Source organism: Danio rerio, chromosome 1, assembly GCF_049306965.1.
Source record: "Danio rerio strain Tuebingen ecotype United States chromosome 1, GRCz12tu, whole genome shotgun sequence".
In the NCBI taxonomy this organism is placed as follows: domain Eukaryota; kingdom Metazoa; phylum Chordata; class Actinopteri; order Cypriniformes; family Danionidae; genus Danio; species Danio rerio.
In genome coordinates this window covers 15,349,771-15,371,473 of record NC_133176.1, presented here as the reverse complement: position 1 = coordinate 15,371,473, position 21,703 = coordinate 15,349,771, and the positions used below count along the sequence as shown (strand labels likewise).

General features: G+C 36.7%; 1 protein-coding gene across 4 annotated transcripts in view; it reads left to right on the top strand.

Moving 5' to 3' along the window:
- elf2b (E74-like factor 2b (ets domain transcription factor)) overlaps positions 1 to 18,473 on the top strand; it is a 31,594-nt gene extending 13,121 nt beyond the window's left edge. The window contains exons 3-9 of one of the 4 annotated variants that reach the window (XM_005159828.4): positions 2,836 to 3,043; positions 11,633 to 11,740; positions 11,851 to 12,027; positions 12,133 to 12,213; positions 14,260 to 14,449; positions 14,559 to 14,906; positions 16,773 to 18,473. In XM_005159828.4, coding sequence (XP_005159885.1) covers positions 2,836 to 3,043; positions 11,633 to 11,740; positions 11,851 to 12,027; positions 12,133 to 12,213; positions 14,260 to 14,449; positions 14,559 to 14,906; positions 16,773 to 17,409 — 1,749 coding nt within the window. In that variant the 3' untranslated portion in view covers positions 17,410 to 18,473. 4 annotated transcript variants of the gene reach the window in all.
- The last annotated feature ends 3,230 nt before the right edge of the window (positions 18,474 to 21,703 follow it).

Sequence of the window (21,703 nt, the reverse complement as noted above, 5' to 3'; positions counted from 1 at the left end):
GTTAATCTGCCCGTCCGGTAATCCAAAATAGGTTGTATATTTAATTATCGGTGGGTCGCAGGTGTTTTGCCTCTCTATATATAGAATAAATAAAATAATAATAGCATGAAACAGATATGCTGTAAAACTGTAGGTGTCAAAGAAGTAACAAATCTGCGATTCTGAATACCCTGAGATCAGAGTATAATAAGCTTTTAGAAAATATTGAAAGTCCAAGGCCGTGGCAGCATACTCTGAAACGCCAGAGAGTTCCTAGCGAAGATCCTTTAGTTATATAGGCAGGACAATGTATATCTTCCTATGTCAACATTGGATGTTTATGCTAATCAGTAAAGCGCAAACAAACTTATCCGTTTGTCTCTAATCTACAGCTTACAAGATGTTTCCTCCGCCTAGGTTGGGTCAGGGTGAAGGCGAGGTCAAGTCACTGTGACCCCTGAAACACAATAGTAAAGCAAATGTAGAGAAGGTAGACAGCCTTCAAGCAGAAATGGCAGAGCAGCAGTTGCCAATATCAGCTCTTGGAAAGCACACCTAGTACAAATTCAAAACATATTTTGAATGTGAAACAAAAAAGCTCTTGTGTCTATGGAATGTGGATACAAATAAAAAACTCATTGAGCAATACTGGATGTAAGTAACATGAGGTAGACATTTAAATAAAGTGAAAAGTACATTCATAATCATAAAGTAATTATGGTGAAGAATAATTAAGTTTTACTAAAGAAAAAAAAGAAAATAATTGTATCTTGGATGGCCTAAGGGTGAGGGAATTAACAGATAGGTTTAGTTTTTGGGTGAACAACCACTGAAGTCATTGTGGACTTGGCCTGTCACAATAATTAATAGATTGACTTATAGCACAACACATGGACATGACCTCAATCATTTTTGGTGGGGCTATATATATATATATATATATATATATATATATATATATATATATCTCGCCCATACATAACCAATTCTTGCAACATTTTAGCTGATTGTGCAATATCTCTATCTCCATTGGAGGTGTCAGTGTCAATATGGTTAAACACACCATAGTGTTTACTATAAATTAATATAGTATTTTTTTTTTAAGTGGGTGCCTAACAACTGAAAATAGATCTGGTAGCAGATATCGCAGCCTCGGTTACTTTTTACATTGCACCTTTTGTTAACATTTATAATTATTTGTTTAGGTTATGTGTTTTCACATTCTGATTCCAGTGCTTAACTACTAAATTGTTAAAATGACTATAATTACATTAAATATTCTTAAAAATAAAATATTATGTGTTCTTTGGAAAACTGTACTTGCATTGTGAAACTATTTTGTCATTCTGGCATTATAAAATAAGTAGGATAAAATGACAATAATATTCACAATATATCACAATATATTTACGTAATATATAACATGTATACGCTTATCACAATATATTTTGGTGCAATATATCATGCAACAAAAAATAAATATTGTGACAGGCCTAGTGTAAACCAAATATTGTGACAAACTTCTTTATAGTGTTGCATTTTAAATTTAAATGGAGTATTTTTAAAAGCAGATCTTGAGTTAAACGTTTCAGCAACAATGCCTTCCTCATTGCGAATCATTACCTTTTAGAATAAGCACTCACACTTATCAAATGAACCAAGAAATGGGAGCCAAACGTGCCTGGACACAGTTCAGATAGCCTAGTGTGAGTACACCATAAATCTCATTGTTCCAATAATGCTGCACCTCTAATATGAGTTTTACAGGTTTAAAACATTTTTAAAACAAAGTGTTTTTGTAATAAAGTAAAACCAGTAAAATCGCTACATAATTCATAAACGCTTAATTCACCGCAACCACATAGCATCAGCTGTGTGTGTCTACTGTAAACCTTGTGTTACTCATCATTGAAGAAAGGCTTGAATAATCTCCACCACAAATACATCAATTAAACCTTAATTTAATTACTTTAAACTTCCATCAATTAAACTATTACTTTAACTGGATTTCTGTTTCATCTGTCATCCATTTCTGTCACCTACACAGGTATGTCAGATAAACGGCAGTCAAAGCAGACATGCCATGGTTGTTGCTAGAGCCAAAAGTTAACGAGAGTTATTTCTGTAATTTATTAAATTTCCCATTTATTGTAATTTATTAATGTCTACCCCAACCCTAAACCCAACCGTCACAGTAACGTAAAAATAATGCTGTACCGAATATTATTTGTTATCTATTAAATTACCAAATAAATTGTGTTTTTTAAATCCTACTCCCACCCAACCCTAAACCCACAGTACTGTAAAAATATTAATTAAAGTTATACAGTTTAAAAAAAACTGCTGCTATATTATGCATATCGCACTTCCGGCTGGCCGCATAACCTATCTAGACTATTCAGACATGCTTGTGGGAACGGTGGGCGGAGTGAACCAGCTAATTTGCATTTAAAGGCACAGGCTACAAAAAAGCTACATTTTGCTCAGAGTCCGAAATGTACATACTCTGCATTGTATAATAAATAATTGAATGGGTGTTTTGTGCTGAGACTTTACAGACGCATTTTGGAGACACTAAAGACTTATCTTACATCGTGTAAAATGGGTAAAATAGTATTTAAGTAAAAGTATTTAAAAAGTATTTAAATGTTTCTGTTGTGTCGCATGTAGTTAGGACATGGTGTGTGATATAGTTATGCCAAAAGTTGTTGTTCCTAATGTGAATCATCCACTAAAGCTTTGCATAATGAGATTCTCTTGAACTGTTTACTTAAACGTAGCATTTGGTGTTTTCATAGTTTATTTTTTGTTGTCAGATTTCTCTCCTTGTTGATGAAACCTCTGTTCTGCATCTAGGAGGAGGGTGGCGTGTATGAGGTGGAGGGTGAAATGGAGGGAGAGGTGGAGGGCGATGTGGAGTATCCAGCAGTGATTGTGGAGCCAGTGCCCAGCGCGCGGATGGAGCAAGGCTTTGCTGCTCAGGTGCTGGTGTACGATGATGAGACATACCTGATGCAGGGAGTAGCTGAGGAGCAGGAGGTGGAGACAGAGGTGCTGGAGACAGGTGAGAACACTGACAAAACCGTCACCACTGCTCTGGCCACACTGAATAAAATGATCTATTACAACATGTTTTTTAAGTTAAGTGGTTGCAAATAATAATTTTTGTAGGCTGAATGTACTAAAACACATTAAATTTAGTAATAATGTTCAACGTATTTTGTTTGTTTAAATTCTGCTTGTATAAATAGTTTACAACCACTTACTTTAAAGTAGTAAATCCAATGAATCATTTCTCATTCATCGCAGGATGTTCAAAGAGTCATTCTAGTGCTTCATGGACACACACACAGTGCACATTGTTCACTTTATATGAACATATAGGACTGCACATGTATTCACAATAAAGCCAATTGCAAAATGGCTTAGTGCTGTTATTAAACTGATGATTCACTCAAAAATGAAAATGTTCTCCGCTATTTATGCACCTTCAAGTGGTTCCAAACTTTACGAGTTTCTTCTGTTGAACATGATATTTTGAAGAAAGCTTGAAGCCTGTAACCATTGACTTCCATAGTAAAACAAAACGGATATTATGGAAGTCAATGGTTAAAGCTTTCACACTTTCTTCAAAAAGTTTACCACTGTTTAAATTTACATTCGGGCAGCTTATGATCCAGTGTTTTCAGCTTTTCATATGCTCTAAGTTTGGGTAGCTTCTAGCTTCCGAACTTTAAAATATTATTTATTTATTTGTTGTTAGAAAAGCTTTAAAGTCTTTCTGTTTTTCATCAAACTTAAAGGGACAGTTTACCCAAAAAAAAGAATGTTACTTAATTTACTCTTCCTCTTGAAGTTTTACATTTCTAAGTGTTTCAGACTTTAGTGTTCTTCTGTTGAACACTAAAGAAGATATAGTATGGAGAAAGCTGCTTGCTTTGACCCATCGACTTCAATATTAGGGAATAAAATGGTATTGAAATCAATCCCTGCAGACAGGCTTTTTTCAAAATACCTTCTTTCAAGTTTAAAAAGAAGGTTTACAGGTTAAGTAAAGAGTAAATAAATTATGACAGAATTTTCTTTTTTGGGTGATTTATCTCTTTTATCCCTTTAAGTTTATGATTTAAATCATTTAAAAATGAATTAAGACATACATAAATATCAGTAATATAATTTTACAGAATACTAGTTAATACAAAATGATACACGAATAAAATGTACAGTTATTATTGTTTACAGTCATATTAGGTGGAAGAGTTTTACATGAATGCTTTGTTTTTATTATTTTCTTGGCCAATCCCACGACCGTATAAAGAAACTCCTTGTTTTTAGACAATCTACATTTATTTTTAACTAGGGTTGGGTACCGGGTACCTTTGTAACCATTATCCACCAGAGCGAATCAGCATATGAATTTCGGTGCCACTGGTGCTGAACCACGCGTAATAAACATCAAGGGGTGCATGAAAGGCACACATAGGTACATAAATAGCGTTGTGTCACACCATTTTCAAACATTTCACTCTAAACAACTTTCATCAACGATGTCAGGCGTTTGTTCTTGTTGCTTAGATTTAAAAGGCAAAGTGCGTAGTATAGCACATCCAGTGAGCGACTCCCTTTATCAACACCGCACACATCGCATTCATCTTATTTGCTTAAACTAAGTGATCTAATGTGTGGCTATATTTTATTTATAAGATTCTGACACAGCAACGTGAAGCAGATGCTTTACAAAAGTTGCATGTAAAGGGGAAACGTGTCAAACTTAATGGAACAATTGAGGGCGCAGGGAATCAACTTAAAAACAGAGGATTGCACGTCTTTGACAGCTTGCAACCTCATCTGGCACTTTTACTGACTAAATTTAGGCCTATATGGACACCAATACTCTGTATATAATATGATTAAGTCAATACTTTGGTTAAAAGTTGACCATGTAAACATGAAATAAAAAATTAAAATGACATGAAACTGCGGAGGAAACGTGGATAGTGCGGTGATGCAATGATGTTTATCAATCTATGTGCTATAACATGTAACAGGAATTTAACTATTAAAAAAGCAACTCATGTAAACACCTTAATCATATGATTGTCTCATTCAGATTAAGGCTAATAATTAGATTATTGATGTTCATGTAAATGTAGTTGCAAGCCCCAACCCTGGAAAAAAGGTGTCTGATTTTGATGACTGCTTTTCCACAGGTTAGTAGTAAGCTAATGTAATGTTAATTGCCTAATGCAAATCTTACATTCATGCTAACAAACAAACAATCAAAACATGTATATTAATGCATTTCAAATATTTAAAATATGAATTGATGGTTACTGTAAACTTGTTATAATTATGTTGTTTAATTATAATGCTAAAAATATTTCTTTTGTCAAATAATGTTGTGGCTCAAAAGTATCGGTTCTGGCACCGTTTTGACACCGGTAGCATTTTAAAAGTATCGATTTAGCACTGATATCGAAATAACCCCAAACCATACCCAACTCTATTTTTAACTCATTACAGTATAAAAGGCCTGTCGTGTCTGTACTTAATTCATCAAAAGTCATTATAGCTGTTTACAATGTACATACTGAAATCACTTTTAAAATGGCAGAAACAAATGATGAACACTTTACCACACCTACTGCTTTTACTTTATTAGGTTTTATTAACTTGAACAAAATTCTCCATGTGGCAGGGATTGCAGTGCAGTGGTGTTATTCTGCAGCAGTTGTCGACACTGGGACTTTGTGAAGCTATTTCACAAACATATGAGCGTTAATTCACGTTGTTTTGTGTGTATGAATGCACATTAAATCCTACATCATAGAGAGAGATTGACTAGAACTGAGAGTGGCTTTTATGTCTCACTTATGATTGTGGTCATGTACTCTGGTTATTTTGGTGCATGCAGACTCTTTCTGTTTGTTATTACGTTGTCATCATTATAGAGGGGAACCACATACGCATGGTATAAAAACATAGCTTTCATATATCAGTTACTAGTTTATATTTTAACCACTAGCACTGCTGTACATGTAGTTTTATAACCAATTATTAAAGTTGTCCTGTTATAGAAATTTTAACTGTTAAAGAGATTTTTGTGATCTGCAGAGGTGTTTTTAAAAATTTAAAACTCATGATGCTATAATTGGTTAACCCTTAGGTTTTTTTTAACCTTCTTGTAGTTTTTGTTAAGGAATCATAAAGGATATAAGCAGAACGTTAAGACCTAAAATATTCACTCAGTTTACTTTCTTAGAATAGTGGAAAAAAGCAATAAATGTGAAACATGACCAGGCTGTCTTTTAAAAAATCTTTCATGTTCCAAAGGGAATGTGAGACAGGTTTGAAGCCACAAAAGTGAGAGCGAAGGATGGATAAAACTGTGCTTGCTAGAGATTTTCTGCCATGGCCTTGTTGTGTGATTGGTCTCTACTTCCCTCTTGTGGACATTCTTTGAAGAACTGTCCATAAGTATTGGAAATGTCCATTACTAAATATCTCCAAAACAACTTATTGTATTATCATTTTTATGATGTCAGTATCAGTGACTTGTCGTTATGTGACGTCATTAGGAGCATGACATTCTATGTATGAATAAAAAAAAATGCTGTGCAAAGAAGATATAGACAATTTGTCACCTTAGAATTATAAGGTTCTGTCTGACATTTTTGTCAAAATTGAGTTAACATATTCTTAATAAATGATAACTTATTTACATTATGGGATGTTTTTTATAAGTTGTTTGCATTTTGAAAATTTATTTTTTAAAAAAAATGTCGCATTCCATATAGCAAACAAAACACATTGTTTGCTATATGGAATGTGAAAACTTTGAAGCTCAATATCTCAAAGTAATTCAAAATGCAGATAGAACCTTATAATTCCAAGGTGGCGAGTTGTAATATTAATACAATAATGATGATAAATAAGTTTGCTAAATAAACGCCATATTTCATATTTGTGTCTTCAGAAGTATTCAGTGATTTTTGTTTTAATTTCCAGATCAATTTAATACAAATTTTAAAGTCAATATGAAGATGTCTCTTTAGATAAGGATACAACAGGACACCAAAAACAACATGGAGAAACATATTTAGCTTTAGTGCTCATTTGACAGTATTATCATACTCCTATTGTCGATACTTATTGGTTATAATGGCTTATGTCATGTGCCATTAATTTATGTCCATGCTTTGTGTATTATTTGCAGTGTTTGTTTCAATATAAACATTTAAAACATTGGATAAGGAATGAGAGTTTAGAATAAAATACGACGACCAAAAGATTATAAGAAACGCCTACTTATGTCGCATCCGTGTCTATTCGGAAGCATTTTCAATTATTGTACTCGCGTCGTGTAGAGCGCGTTATTTGTATTCATTTTAAGCACGGGATATGGTTTTGTACTGTGAATGATTACTTGTTATATACGAATCCTTTCTCTCCGTTGTTGACGTAATTCGAACGTAAAGGCTGAGCGCGCGGAGGATTTCCTGTGTTTGACGCGGAAGGATCTGTGCGCGCGCGGTTGAGTTTGTGGAGATTTCCTGTGGAGGCGGAGTGATCTGCGAGTTGTGCGTCTCTAAACGCTTTCAATGCGAGTCAATGTGAATCTGCACCTCTGGACGAAACATGGCGACGTCGCTGCATGAGGGACCCGCTAACCAGCTCGATCTACTTATCCGAGCAGGTAAAAAAGTCAAAAGCGCGCGTTCAGGCTCGCCAGCGTGGGTTTGCTTTGGCCGCAGCAGAGCGGTGCGCGCGCCGCAGCGCTGAGATCCGTGAAGTTGTGCTGTGAAGTAATGGAGGGCATTTCAGGAAGTGATCACCTTGGTTGGCAACCTGCATGGCGTTAACTAATTTTCTTATGTGCTTTCTTGGAGTGCTGAAAAGTAGCGCGAGAGCGTGCATGTTGTGTTGTGCGCGATCAGCGTGCACACTGTTGAGTTTGCACGGCGCTGGGTGCGTTTTAATGTGGAGTGTGTGTTCAAATAACGGGCTTCTCTGGAGGTGGTGCGCTGCTCTGAAACCAGGAAGTGGGAGAGATGTTGTCTTTCCTACGTCTTTGCCACGCTGTCTGGAGTCGGAAGGACATGAGTTTAATTTTTACACTCTGAAATATAACTAGTTGAAATGTAAATAGTAGTAAAACTGCGAGGCGCATTGCTTACTTTATAAAATAGCCCATGAGAGCTTTATGTTTGACGATTGTTTAATTTAATGGCCCGTCTTCAAAGGAAATGTGACATATTCGTAGGAAAAAAATAACATGCGGACCACATTCAATACAACTGCATTTTAATTTCCTAACAGTGTTAATATGTATGTAATAAACTCTGAGTTTTAGTTCTGTAATGGTTGTTCGCTTCATGTCGCAGATGTCCCGTTATCTAAACGTGGTCGCACATTTTAACGCTGCGAGTGTTAAGCTCCGTTAGAAAAACATGACGCGTAATAATTCCTTTAAACATCAGTGTGTGTTTTAAGACGTGAAGTGTGCTGCTGTAAAAGTGTCGAGTGAGTATTTTAAGTTTTATTAATGTGGATGTTTGGATTTTAGAGCTAATTTGATGGCGGAAGCATTGTTATTCCACTGGGCTGTCTGCATTTTGACTGACAGCACTAATCGTCCAATAGAATTCGCGGCGCGTTCGAAATCCTACACTCGACCAATCGCTTTGCCTGGTTGTTGGGGCGTTTATTAGAAAAGCGGCCAACCAGAGCCGGGGCGGGGATTGAGTGGCAGGAAGCTCACAGAGCGTCTTCAGAAAGAACTGGAGGGAAAGCTCTGACGACTGTAAACACGGAAGTGAAGAGGGACTGCACTACTTTCTTGTGGACCGCTATTTTCGTGACAGAAAAATAGTACCGCTATACACACTCTCTTGTGTCAGTTGTTTACGATTTCCTGAGGTGTTACTACCAATGATTATTATATGAACGTAAAAGACGTGGTTACTTGCATGTTATACATTAACAGCTGTAATAATTCCAAGTATTTATTTTGTCCATTGTCTTGAAACAATAGTTTGTATTTCCACTTGCTTGTCAAAGTTTGCTGTGAATATTGAAAATATTGGTGCTTTAACTCTATTTCTTTATTTGTCACGGTTAGTTTTTATAAGTTCAGATTTACTTTTGAATTTCATAAGTTTTGACCTTTTAAAAGTAGTTTTTCATAAAATTGTTCAACCCCAAGTTCTTAAAAATATCTAACAATATCTAAAGCTTATCTGGACTTTTTTTTGATGTATTTGTAAAAATTGTAGGATTGTCAAGCTTTTAATGGATGACACTCAAACTTAAATCTTAGTTTTATTACTTAAATAAAATAGATGTTTAAATAATTAATGTTACATGGTCTGAAATCTATCTGCCAAACTAAGTTTCAATCTTTTTCTGTTAATAAAACACTTTGATTTGTGTCCTGTCTCCAAGGGCAGATTTGTCCGAATACCGGAAGTAATTGCTTGCCGGGTCACCCTTTCTAGAGGACACCGTGCTTATGTGTTTATGACTGGGGCTGCCTAAAGATAGACCCGGTGTGCAGCAACAGACACACATAGCCAAATATGGGCAGGGTCAGGTTATAATGGGAGTTCAGTGACTGCTTGGATAGACCGGCACAGGTGCGAGTGGCTCTGCATGTTCACGTCACAGAGAAACGGGCGAGAGGTTCTGTCCTATATATGCATGAACTGCTCGTCTGAGATCAGCCTTCTGCACCTGTTTCTGAATCAGAGCGGCGAAGGAAGTGACTTATCAGTTAACAGATGCTTTTATCCAAACTGTCTTTGAGCACATTAATTGGGCTTTAAGGTGACTGATCGCAGGTATTACACCATTGGATCTGTTTAGTCACAACTGCAGGATCTCAACAGTTTTTAGATGGCACATTTGCTTTGTAGGTTTTTGTGTTGGTTATTTTTAAGCAATTCCAGTCACTTTTTCATTTCAAGTTGCTGTCAGTGTTAACAGTCTGGTAGTTTTTGATTGTGAACAGGGGTGTCCGCTGGGTCTTAATGTCTTGCATTTCAAAACCTAAATTTTAGGCCTTAAAGTCTGGCATTTACTGATATATCGTATTAAACGGGTCTTAATTTCGCTTTGTCTAAGTAAAGCTACTCAGTTTGAGCTGACATCCATCCAATGAGCAACAATACATCTTAATAAAACCCTTATTTTTTATATTTAAGTTTTTTTTTTATTGCAAAGAGATACAATAATCAGAGGCTATTATTAGATATTTTTACAGCAAATTCCCCCCAAAAAACTAAAAACAATTTCTCATAATACCAGGCCATTTAAAAACATCATAACCATTGGCCTTTGTAAGCCTAAAATTTATTCTTAAGGCTCTTAAAAAGTGTTAAATTTGACTTGATAAAACCAACAGAAATCCTGAAGAAGATTAAAGTCATTAAGTGTTAAAACATAATTTAGTCTATTCTCCAAAAAAATTCTCATACAACTTTAAGGTAGCACATTGTTTTTCACAGTTTTATTTATTTATTTTTTTTACTTTGCTAGACCAATTTTCATGGCAAAACACTCATGTTGTGAGGCTCTGTGTGTGATTTATTTTATTTTTTTGTTTCAATATGATTTTGAGACACAATAGCGCCCTCTATTGCTTCAATATGCTGCTGCTAGATTTATTTGTTATAGTAGGAAACATGACCACATCACCCCTCTTCTGAGGGGGCCTCCATTGGCTGCCCAATTCAGAATAGATTTTTAAAGGGCTTTTACTGGTATTAAAATCCCTTCATAATCTAGCCCTCACCTTTCTCTCAGAGCTGCTGCTTTTTTACACTCCTATAAGATCTCTTAGATGAAATGATCAAATTTTTCTTTTAGTTCCTCAGTCCAGAGTGAAATGTAGAGGGGACAGAGCTTTCTCTGTTGCAGGTCCTCGATTATGGAACACTTTGCCCCTTGATATTAGAATGGATCCATCACTATGTATTTTTATTATATATATATATTATATGTATTTTTATTTAACTCCTTAAAACCTACCTATTAAGCTTGACCTAAAATATTATTTTAATAGTCCATTCTACTGCTTCATTTGTACATTTATTTAGTCGTTTCTCTTGGTTTTTATGATTTTATATTCTGTCTTTTTATTTTACTTTGACTTGTGTAGCACTTTGGTCAATCTTGTGACTTTATAAATAAATGAACTATTGGCATTTCAGTGCACACATATTCTGTTTGAAACTACTTTTTTTGGGACTTTTAATAAATAGTTAATCAACTTTTCAAGAATGCATTAAACAATCAAATAATAAAAAAAACTTTATAATACTACAAAACGGTTGTTTGACAAGTTTTTGAACATTACTGCAATTATTTTGGATCATAAAAATATTTTTTGAGGGAGAATTCAGCAGCATATTACAGTTAATTAAAGAAGATGAATGTAATAATAAATATCAGCTTTGCCACAACAGAAATAAATGACATGAACATTTAAAAATATATTCAAATGGAAAACTAATATTTTTATTTGTGATAGGTCACTGTTTCCATTTGTACTGTATTTTTGAACAAATAAATAAAACTTGGTAATAAATCAAGAAGCTTCTAAATTTTATAAAAAAAAAATCTTTTTATTTTTTGTTTGTTTTGTTTATTGCAGTGGAAGCATCAGTTCATGGTGTGCAATGCTCTGATAAAACCATCGAGGCCGCTGAAGCCCTTCTTCACATGGACTCTCCCTCCAGTTTGCGTGGAGACAGAAGCCCAGGTAAACACTGCCAGATCATCTCTATTCATTTTTAACCTTTGCATTTCAAAACAAAGCGCTAGCCAGCTAAACAACGAGCACATTTCTGAGATTTTTTTTGTCTTGTGTAGAGGTGTTTGTGCCTCCATGTGTCAACACTTCAGAGTTCCTGCATGCTGCCATGCGACCTGATGTGCTGACCGAGACGGTGGTTGAGGTCAGCACTGAGGACATGGAGCCCATGGAGGTGGTTACTGTCATTCAGGAGCCTGAGATGCTGGACACTGAACCCAGCAAGAGAAGAAAATGTAAGAATGCTTGAACATTTTCGTAGGCGGTATATAGATGTTTTAGATGTACATGAATTCTGTTCTGTTTTTGAAGATTCTAAGCTGTTGTTTGTTTATTTTTAGCGGGGAGGAAGCCCAAACCCCATCACATTTCTAATGGATCTCCAGATATGGGTATCAAGAAGAAGTCTAGAGAAGGAAAAGGTATGTCACACAAACTGTTATATATCCATTCAATTGCTTGGTAGAAATTAGAACATCAAATTATCACCGGAGTGTCAGAAGTTGTTAAAGTAATACTTCACCAAAATTATTTAAACTAGTTTAATTTTCCCCATGCTCATGCAGATGTAGATTATAGTTTATTTTATTTTATTTTAGCTGAGGCACTTTGAATAGAAAAAAGTAAAAGGCAAAACTAAATCAATACCAGCAGCTCTTGATACATCGAGGTCTCATGAAGCAAAGTGAATGCTCTGTGCACAAACATGAACATCCACATGAACATTATTTATATTAAATGATTACCTTTAATCTACATCCCAAGGCTCAAGACTAAGGGCAAACTCACACTAGGCACGATTGTCTTGAACCGTGTCCGAAGCGCACTTTTACCCCTTCCCTCTCACCCAAAGGCCTGCACTTAAGGCTGATTTATACTTCTGCGTCAAACGCCGGTGTATGCTACGGCGCTGACGCATAGACCTTCGCCATGGCCGTCGGCGTCGCTGACGTGCACCTCTCAAAAATTGTAACTACACGTCGCAACGACACGTAGAGCAAGCTCTGTGATTGGTCACTTTGTAGCGCTGACGAGTCTGCGCGGGAGCGAGAGCCGCGAGTGATTGTTTACAAGTGTGGAGTCCTGTGAAGGAGCTCTGGATGGAAAGTTTTGTTTTGTGTTTACCTCATAGTTAAAGTTGTTGCACGTCCGCCAGTTCCTGCCTCAAAATGAGCGAGTTTGAGCCACTTGTACATCCAGGAAGTGTTCAGGAAAAGCAAAACAGCAGCGAAGAAACTCGACACAGAGGAACATTTACACCTCACTGCCAACTAGCGTTTCGGAAGTGTAATGCAGACCAACAGAGACAGCGCGCAGAAGTATAAATGCACAGCCACTGGCGTTGCATGCACCGTGGGTTACGCCGGTCACTTGACGCAGAAGTATAAACCAGGCTTTACACAGCATCTTCACTTCAAACGTGGAGCATGCTTACGTCTTCGATGCTGCGACTTCAGTTTAACTGAAAGAGAAGTGCTCTCGCTCAGCTTAGTGGAGATTGCTTTAGTTATATTGTTTTGTATAATTTTTAGTTGTTTGGGATGCTGTGAGATGTAGTCAAATATTTTGCCAAACAGATCCACAACTTTTGGTACTCATCCTCGTGCAGCATGTATAAGGAGGTTTGCTGAAGGTTCAGCGAAAGGTTTGCATCTTTAATAAACTATGACAGTTCACGTCCATTTAATAGTAAGAATGATTAATAAATCCATATGAAACAGTCCCCTAAAAGTGATGTTGCGTCTTCAGTTACGGGCTCAGGTGCGCTTTGCACTCACACTACAAGTGTTCTAAAGAAATCTCCACTGTGCTGAGCAAGAGCGCTTCTCCTCTGTTAAACTAAACAGCACATCATCGATGATGTAAGCGTACTCCCGCTCACATGTAATGTGAGTGCAGGCTGTCCAGGGAGAGGGGAGGTGGGACAAGCGTGCTTCGGCACGGTTCAAGGCAACTAACTATACATAGTGCGAGTACACCCTATGTTTGGGAAGTACTGACCGCAGTTTGGAAAAGTCAAGGTTTCAAAAAAGGCTACAATTTTCAGTTGTACCGTTCATGTGGTATATGTAAGACTTTTTACAATTTATTTATTTTTACATGTTGTCAAATAATTTGTTAATGGCAAACAGTATCTCCAGTAGCAAAGGGCCATTCACATTAAAAGCTATAGGTCAGCCCATGTTTCAGCAAACATTTTGCTAAACAAATCACTTCTGCACCTACATCCAAGCATCCTATGGACCTAAACATGTTTTACAGCATTAGTCACAATATCTTGACACCATAAAACTGTGATATTTGAATCCAAGGTTATCATACCATCAGAATCTTATACCGCCCCCATGCCTAGTCTACAGTCTTGAGCATCTCTCATGATGACCCCAGGCCATCCCAGAACATCCTCTGCAAACTCTTTACTTAACAAATGTTGCTGATTGCTTGCTTACAAGAAACATTGCTTACAGGAAGTACATACCTGTGGGAGTTCCTGTTGGACCTGCTGCAGGATAAGAACACCTGTCCCAGATACATCAAGTGGACACAGAGAGAGAAGGGCATCTTTAAGCTGGTGGACTCCAAAGCGGTCTCAAAACTCTGGGGCAAACACAAAAACAAACCAGACATGAACTATGAAACCATGGGTAGAGCGCTCAGGTGAGCAGCTTGTGTGTGTAAAGTGTTTTATGTTGTTGGAATACCATATTGACTATTTGGAAGTCATTAAATTGGTTCTATATAATTACTTTATATAATCTTTCTCCAGGTATTACTATCAGAGAGGCATCTTGGCTAAAGTCGAGGGTCAGAGGTTGGTGTATCAGTTTAAGGAAATGCCTAAAGACATTGTTGTCATCGATGATGACAAGTGTGACCCGGGTGATGATGTAATAGGAGAGAAGACCTACGAGCGCGTTCCTCCTTCATCTGACACTCTATTGACTGATCTTTCCAAAACCCCGACCATCTTGAGAGCGGCCGACAGGACTGTGCTTCATCCAGGCTCCCCGAAAGCTAAAGCTGCACTCACTGCAACTCCTGTTCAGCGCACAGTAATGGTGTCCACAGCAGATCCGTCCCATGCCACCATTATTTCCAATGCTAATGCACCCAGGTAACCACAATTAAAGATGACTGTTATGCTTTTTTTTTAGTTTTCTATCTCATATTCATATCATATATTTAACTTAATGTGCAATATTTTACAAATAAAGCACAAAGTCCACTCTAAAGGGAGTTAATTTCTCTAACAGATAGCATCTGGCTGAAATGCCTCATTTGTAGTCTTGTTATTTCTGTGACCCAGCTATATCACTGTGTTGCACATTTGCATAATGTGTGCCTTTAAGCTGTTTTTACTCTCCCTCCGTAACAATTATGTAAGTGGTTTGGATGCTGTGTTTTTGTCTTCAGTGTGATATTCGTTGCATTTGAAGTCATGTTATGTATACTACCTACTGGAGTGTAAAATAATTGTCTACAGTAATATCTTAATTGGTGTTTTAATGATGTTATAAAAAACAAAAAACACTTAAGAAGTCTAAAATAATTTAGCTTATTTAAAAGTCTGCTAGATTGGGTCTGGGAAGTCTTTATAGGTCAAGTAATGAAAGAAGAATTTAGGATTTATTCAGTTTACACTTGAAACACTTTTTGGACCAATAAAATACATAGTTATAGTATTTAGTTATATTCATTATTATTTGTATTAGTATTATTAGCAGGGCTCAACAATGGCCCGGGGCCAGCGTGAGGGATGCTCGGGACAGTAGGCAGAATCGTTACTGGCCCGGCTAGGCAAATTTTAGCAGGGCATGTAAAAATCTGAGTCCAATTGGGCCAGTAGGAAAAATCCTTAGCGTTGAACCCTGATTAGTATAATTTTTGTAGATATTTTACAGCCAGTATAACCAATCAGAGCAGCTTTCCATTAGGGCTTTAAAGAGGCAGGAACTAAGGGTGCTTTCATATTGGGATTAAATGCTTGGTTTGTTTGTTTATTTATTTAAATCTCCATTAGCCACTATTTGTTGGTAGTGGCTGTTCTTCCTAAGGTTTAACAAAATAAAATAAAAGTTACATTAAATCATTATCAAAACCAATACAAAAAGCCATGTTTGGTTCACACTGGTTTTTGGTTCTGACCGCAGTAAGTTTAAATCATAACAGTGACCGCTATTGCTAAGTATCGACAAAGTGGGAGATGCAGCAAAATGACTGGACACTGCTGCTTGGATCCTCAAGTTCGAACTTTAGACTTTAAATATGAAGTTTTGTTTTTAAGTGCTAACAGTGAGCAGCAAATGAATCGGTTTGTCATGAATGTGATGTAAAGGCTTAAACAAAAAAGTCAGTTTCCTCTGAAGTTGAAAAATGGATACATCTGTCAGAAAAGTGAGTAAAAACATTGTAAAAGTCAGACAAGCAGATTTGGTTGTGGTCCATTGGCGTGCACCTGATTTCAGAAAATGGTTTACTCTAGCCAAATAAGGATAGAAATAAACCGATTTCATTATTAAACTTGTTTTAATTTGTCAGTTAGTTAATCTTAAAGGCTTCTCAACATCGCTTTTCTGCACGGAACAAAACTTCTGCAGCTAAAGAAAGTTATGCCAACTGTGCGCTAGTTTGAATTTCCGAGCTTATACACTGAGGTTAATGCACACTGGGCTAACTATGGCTGAGGGTCTTAACTAAGGGCTGTTCACATATTGTGTTTTCGCATGTTTTAAAATGAATGAATGGATAATAACCGTGATTATTCCTCAGACTAAAATCGTGCAACCAAAATTTATAATCGTAGCCAAACTAACCCAATGATGCTCTTGGGAATGCATTAAAAGTACTAGTAACAAAAAAAAGTGCAGATGCAGAGGGAGAAAAGAGGAACATCTACACACATTATGATAAAAAGGGCAAAATATGAGCACTTGGTGAACACCGATTGATTCTTTGTCTTAAAACATATCTTTGTGTGCAGGACTGTGCGGGTTGCCATGCAAGTGCCGGTCGTCATGACTAATTCTTTGGGACAGAAGATCTCCACGGTGGCCGTTCAGTCCACTAACCCCTCGCTCCTCACCACAGCGCCCACCAACACCGGCTCACCGACTGGCACCAACGCCCCTAAAGTCTTGATCCAGACCATGCCAACGATGGTGCCCGCCACCGCAGAGAACGGAGATAAGATCACGGTCCAGCTCGCCAAGATTATCACCATCCCCGCAACCCAGCTCACGCAGTGCCAGCTACAGGCCAAACCCGGCACCCCAACAGGTATCAATCTAATGGGTGCTCCGCTCACAGTCCGGGCTCTGACACCCATGTCTGTGGCACCAGGGACGCAGGTGGTTAGACTGGCTGTTCCAGCCCAGCAAAGTCCAGTGCAGGCAAAGACGCAAGTACCTGTTTCAATCCAAACGCAAACTCGCATCCCAATCTCCGTTCAGACTGCATCTACTGTACAGTCAGTCCCGCTGCAGATCCAGATTCAACAGAGCCAACTCTCTCCAAAAGAAAAGACAACAGAATCCAAACCTGACATCACCGTGCTGGACAATCCCACGCTCAAAGTGCCAGAGGAAGCTTCAAACCCACAGTCTGAAGCCGAGAGCTGAAGAGCGATGCGATTGGTCAGTCTCAGACAATAATAAATGAACTTCTATTTCCCAGATACTCTTTAATCACATTCTGGGAGAGCAAACTGGAGATTTGTTGACTTGTACAGTTTCGGAGTTTAAGTGTGGTTTCATTTTACAAAAAAAAGACATCATTAAAAAACCTGCCTTTATTCGGCACCACAAATCTCACATCATGTGGATTTAATCTGGATGTCCGTCATTTCAATTATGAGTTGTTAAAGGGACCAATGTAAAGTACACTACAGTTCTTTTTTCTTTTTAAATGACACTAATACCATTTAAGCAGAACACTAAAGAGTGAAGTAGACAAATATGTGAACTTTAAAGGGAGGATAAATTCAACTTTTTATAATCTCGTATAAAGAGTTTCTCTCCCTTGAATATTAAAATTGCCAGGTGAAACCAGCAGTTTGTTTTGACGATCACTGTGAGCGCACGCTTCTGCCTGTGTTTCACAGGAACGTGTCAAGTCTCCCTCCACTTCCACTAAGGGAAGAAATGGACTTTGTATATATGAACTATACAGTTTACTGAATTTATAAACAAAGCAGCCTTAGAACAGTTTTGTTGTTTCTTTTTAAGTCAAGCTTGTTAAGCTTTTGTTTTTAAGCTCATGTTTTTTTTCTTCTTTTCTCCTCGTCATTGTACCAAGCACAGTATTATTGGCAAATTTACTAACTAAAAGCATTTTTTGCATTCTCACCATCCCAATCTCGCAGAATAAAAATGGCCATAGTATTTGTTTGTAATCAGATCTGTATCCAAATCCTGGAACATTACCCATATGTCAAAAAACACGAGAGAGAGAGAGGAAAAAGGAAAAGGTCAATCAGCAGCGTGCATCCTCACTGCAAATACATTTCTTCTGCTTCTGTTTTCTTTTGCTTTATATTAGTTCTTACACAGGGGAGAGGAAGATGTTTGTGTTCAGAGTAATCTAGTTTGTATATTCAACATTTGAAGTACATTTCTATTTTGTTGTACTCTTGTTTCAAAGTGTACTCAAGTAGATTTTACTCAAATACAAAAATATTCCTGAATTTGTGTGGCGTGTTTGATTTACCCGTGTTCGCTCCTTTGTTGCATGGTTTTAGGCAGTGGTGGAAAGAGTACTGAAATCATACTCAAGTAAAAGTACCATTACGTGCCTTAATGTTGTGCAAGTAGAGAAAGTATCTGTTTTGAATAATACTCAAAGTATGAGTAAAAAAAAAAGTATCCCTTTCAAAAGTTCTCATAGTGAGTATTACCCTGTGACCATTTATATGTCATTTGTAGATGTGTGTGAACGTAACATTCTGTAGTGCATTTAGTTATTGCCCAGCAGGCACACAACATAAGACGTTAATATTAAGTTATATTTAGGTTTTGATGTCAGGTGAACAAAGTCCAATGTCTAGCCAGCATCTACAGACAATGTTATTTTGATGTCCAATAACGACGTTAAATGATATTTGGTTGATTTTTAGGTTGTGTTGGAAAGTGACCACAATCCAACGTCGAGCCAACATCTTAAACTGACATCATATAGATCTCAAATACTGACATTTATTCATTAGGTATGGCAACAAAAATCCAACGTCTGATAGACGTCATAGTGGTAACGTTCACACAACGTCAAGCTGTAACATCATTAGACGTTGATATTTGGTTGATTTTAGGTTAGACATTGATGTTGGCCTGACATTGAATTCTGACGTCAACCCGATGTTCATTTCCAAACAAAATGCAATGGCCCCATGACGTTGGGGTACAACTTCAGTCTGTCGTCATGTTGAAAAATAACAATAGTTTGAGTATTTATAATTGGTTACTTTACACCACTGCTTTTAGGTCACCTTTTCTTGATCTCCAACTGACATTGAGCATTAAATGCATTAAAATACATGCTACTCTTCTAAATTTGACTTTTAAAATATTTTTTTTGTAAATTGGTCAGTTATTAATAATATCTGAAATTTTATTAATATTAATACATAAAAACACTTTCAAAAATGTCGTTTTTCTTTTAGACTTATTTAGTGGTTAAGAGTTAAGAAAATGCATGCTAGAATAACACTAACAAACTGAGGTAAACATCTTTAGTTTTACAACACGCATACTTGTAAAACCACTTGCAAATAGAGAAACGCACTGCACATATTGCAGAGTACAATGGAAGTTTGTTGGGGGACCCCAAAAAGTGAAGGACCCGGTAAAGCTGGGCGATTTGGCCTCAAATCAGAATCGATTAATTGAACATTTCAACTCTATTGCGATTAATGAAGGATTTTTTATTTTATTGTTTTGCCCTCATAGTTCACTGACAGGTTTTGTACAGTAAATATATTCACATCACAAATGAGAGATGTTTATAAGACTTGTTAAAAGTGGAAAATAAGCAGTATCTCTGTTAAATAAAACAACTCTTGCATATCCTGTAATAATGAGCACTGTAATAATAAACAGTGCATTTCTTGCATCTACTGTAAAGAAATGTTTTAATTTAATAATAGTTTTGATGTAATGGGAAATATGCAGTCTCAAGTGCAGCTTCTTCAGTCGTCAATGTAGAGCAAAGTATAGAGCGTGGTCACTTGAGCCCACACACGGTAGGGAAAGTTATCGAAAAAAATCAAGCTGGGATATTGATTTATTTTTGGTTCTGAATATCGATTTTGATTATTTTTTTAATTAATCATCCAGCCCTAGGACCCAGCTATGTTTGTTTAAAGTTATCAGTGTTTTCGAGATCAGATATGGAAGTTTTTTTATTGTGTACACAAGAAATGCATTCAAAATTGCAGCTTGACTCGTACTACACTGTCAAACTGTGTTTGGCCAAAATCGAAATCTTTCTTCATAGTATATTTTCTACTATAAAGTCAAGAATATAACCAGGGTTTCTGCAGGTTTCAAGTCAAATTTAAGACTTCAAGACCTTTTACACAAAGCTTTTTCTATTGGCCCAGTTAAAACATAAAAAAAAACATTTAAAAACAAATGTTATAGTAAGGAAGGTAATTTAACCATATGTTTATAGATAGAAATATAAATAGAGTTAATAAACTTTTGTTAAAACTTTTAGGGAGATGTAATGATAGTTGTTGGATAGGTGTTGGCCTGACTTGGTAGCTTTATATGGACATAAGGAAATTAAGACCTGTTTAAAAAGACCTACAACAATGCAGTGAATTTAAGACTTTTTAAGGCCTAAAATTTTAATTTTGACATTTTAAGACCCTGCTGGATACCCTGATAACTTGTGTCTGTGGCAGTTGGGACCCATTTCCACTGATAATGAAAACTAAACGTAATACAAAATTGTCAGTCTGGGCTAGGTTGACATCTGAGATAAAGTGTTCAAAAAAGCAATCTGAAAGGCAAGAAAATGACAAGGTGGCATAAACAACAAGTGCAAATACAGTGCAAATTATACTCAGCATAGTAAAACCATACAGTCCAAGCACTAGACTGCCAATAAATAAAGATGATCTTTAAGAACTTCTTTAGAATATTTTTATGGAAATGTATCTTGCATAACTGAACTATCCTTTTCTTTCTGGAATTGATTTTTCTTAAAAGTCATTAAAGAGATGGAAAAAAGTAGCCTTCTCACAATTTACTCGACCTCAAGTCTTCTCAGACCTCAGTTTTTCCTTGTGTTGAACACAAAATACGATATGTTGTAGTGTATTGGAAACCATTGACTTCCATACTTGAGAAAACAACAAATTTTGGATGATTTCCAACATTCTTCAACATATATTATGTTCAACAGAAATAAGCTTAAACAGGTTTAAAACAAATGGAGGGTGAGGAAATGATGACTGAATTTAAGGTTTTAAGTTAGCTTTCTCTTTAATATTAGTTTAATGTGGTCATGTCATTGGCCCTTGAGCATTTTCTGCTTATCAAACTATTTCATAATTGTAACAAGAGGCTATTCAATCATACTTAAAGTTAAAACAGCTATCATAACATCATCAATATGTTGCTCTTTTTGGATTCTCAGAAGTAATAGAAATTAAAAATGTAAAACAGGACATTTGGGACTATTCCTTGCAGAAAAAACAGCTTAAACCAGCCTAAGCTGGTCAACTGGTTTTAGCTGGTCAGCCAGCCTAATTTTAGAGGGGTTTCAGCCATTTCCCGCCTGGCCTTAGCTGGTCAAGCTGGAAAATGACCAGCCTAAACCAGCTCAAGATGTATTTTTAGCTGGTTTAGGCTGGTCATCTCCCAGCCTGAATGGCCAAAACCCCTCTAAAACCAGCCTAGGCTGGTTTAAGCT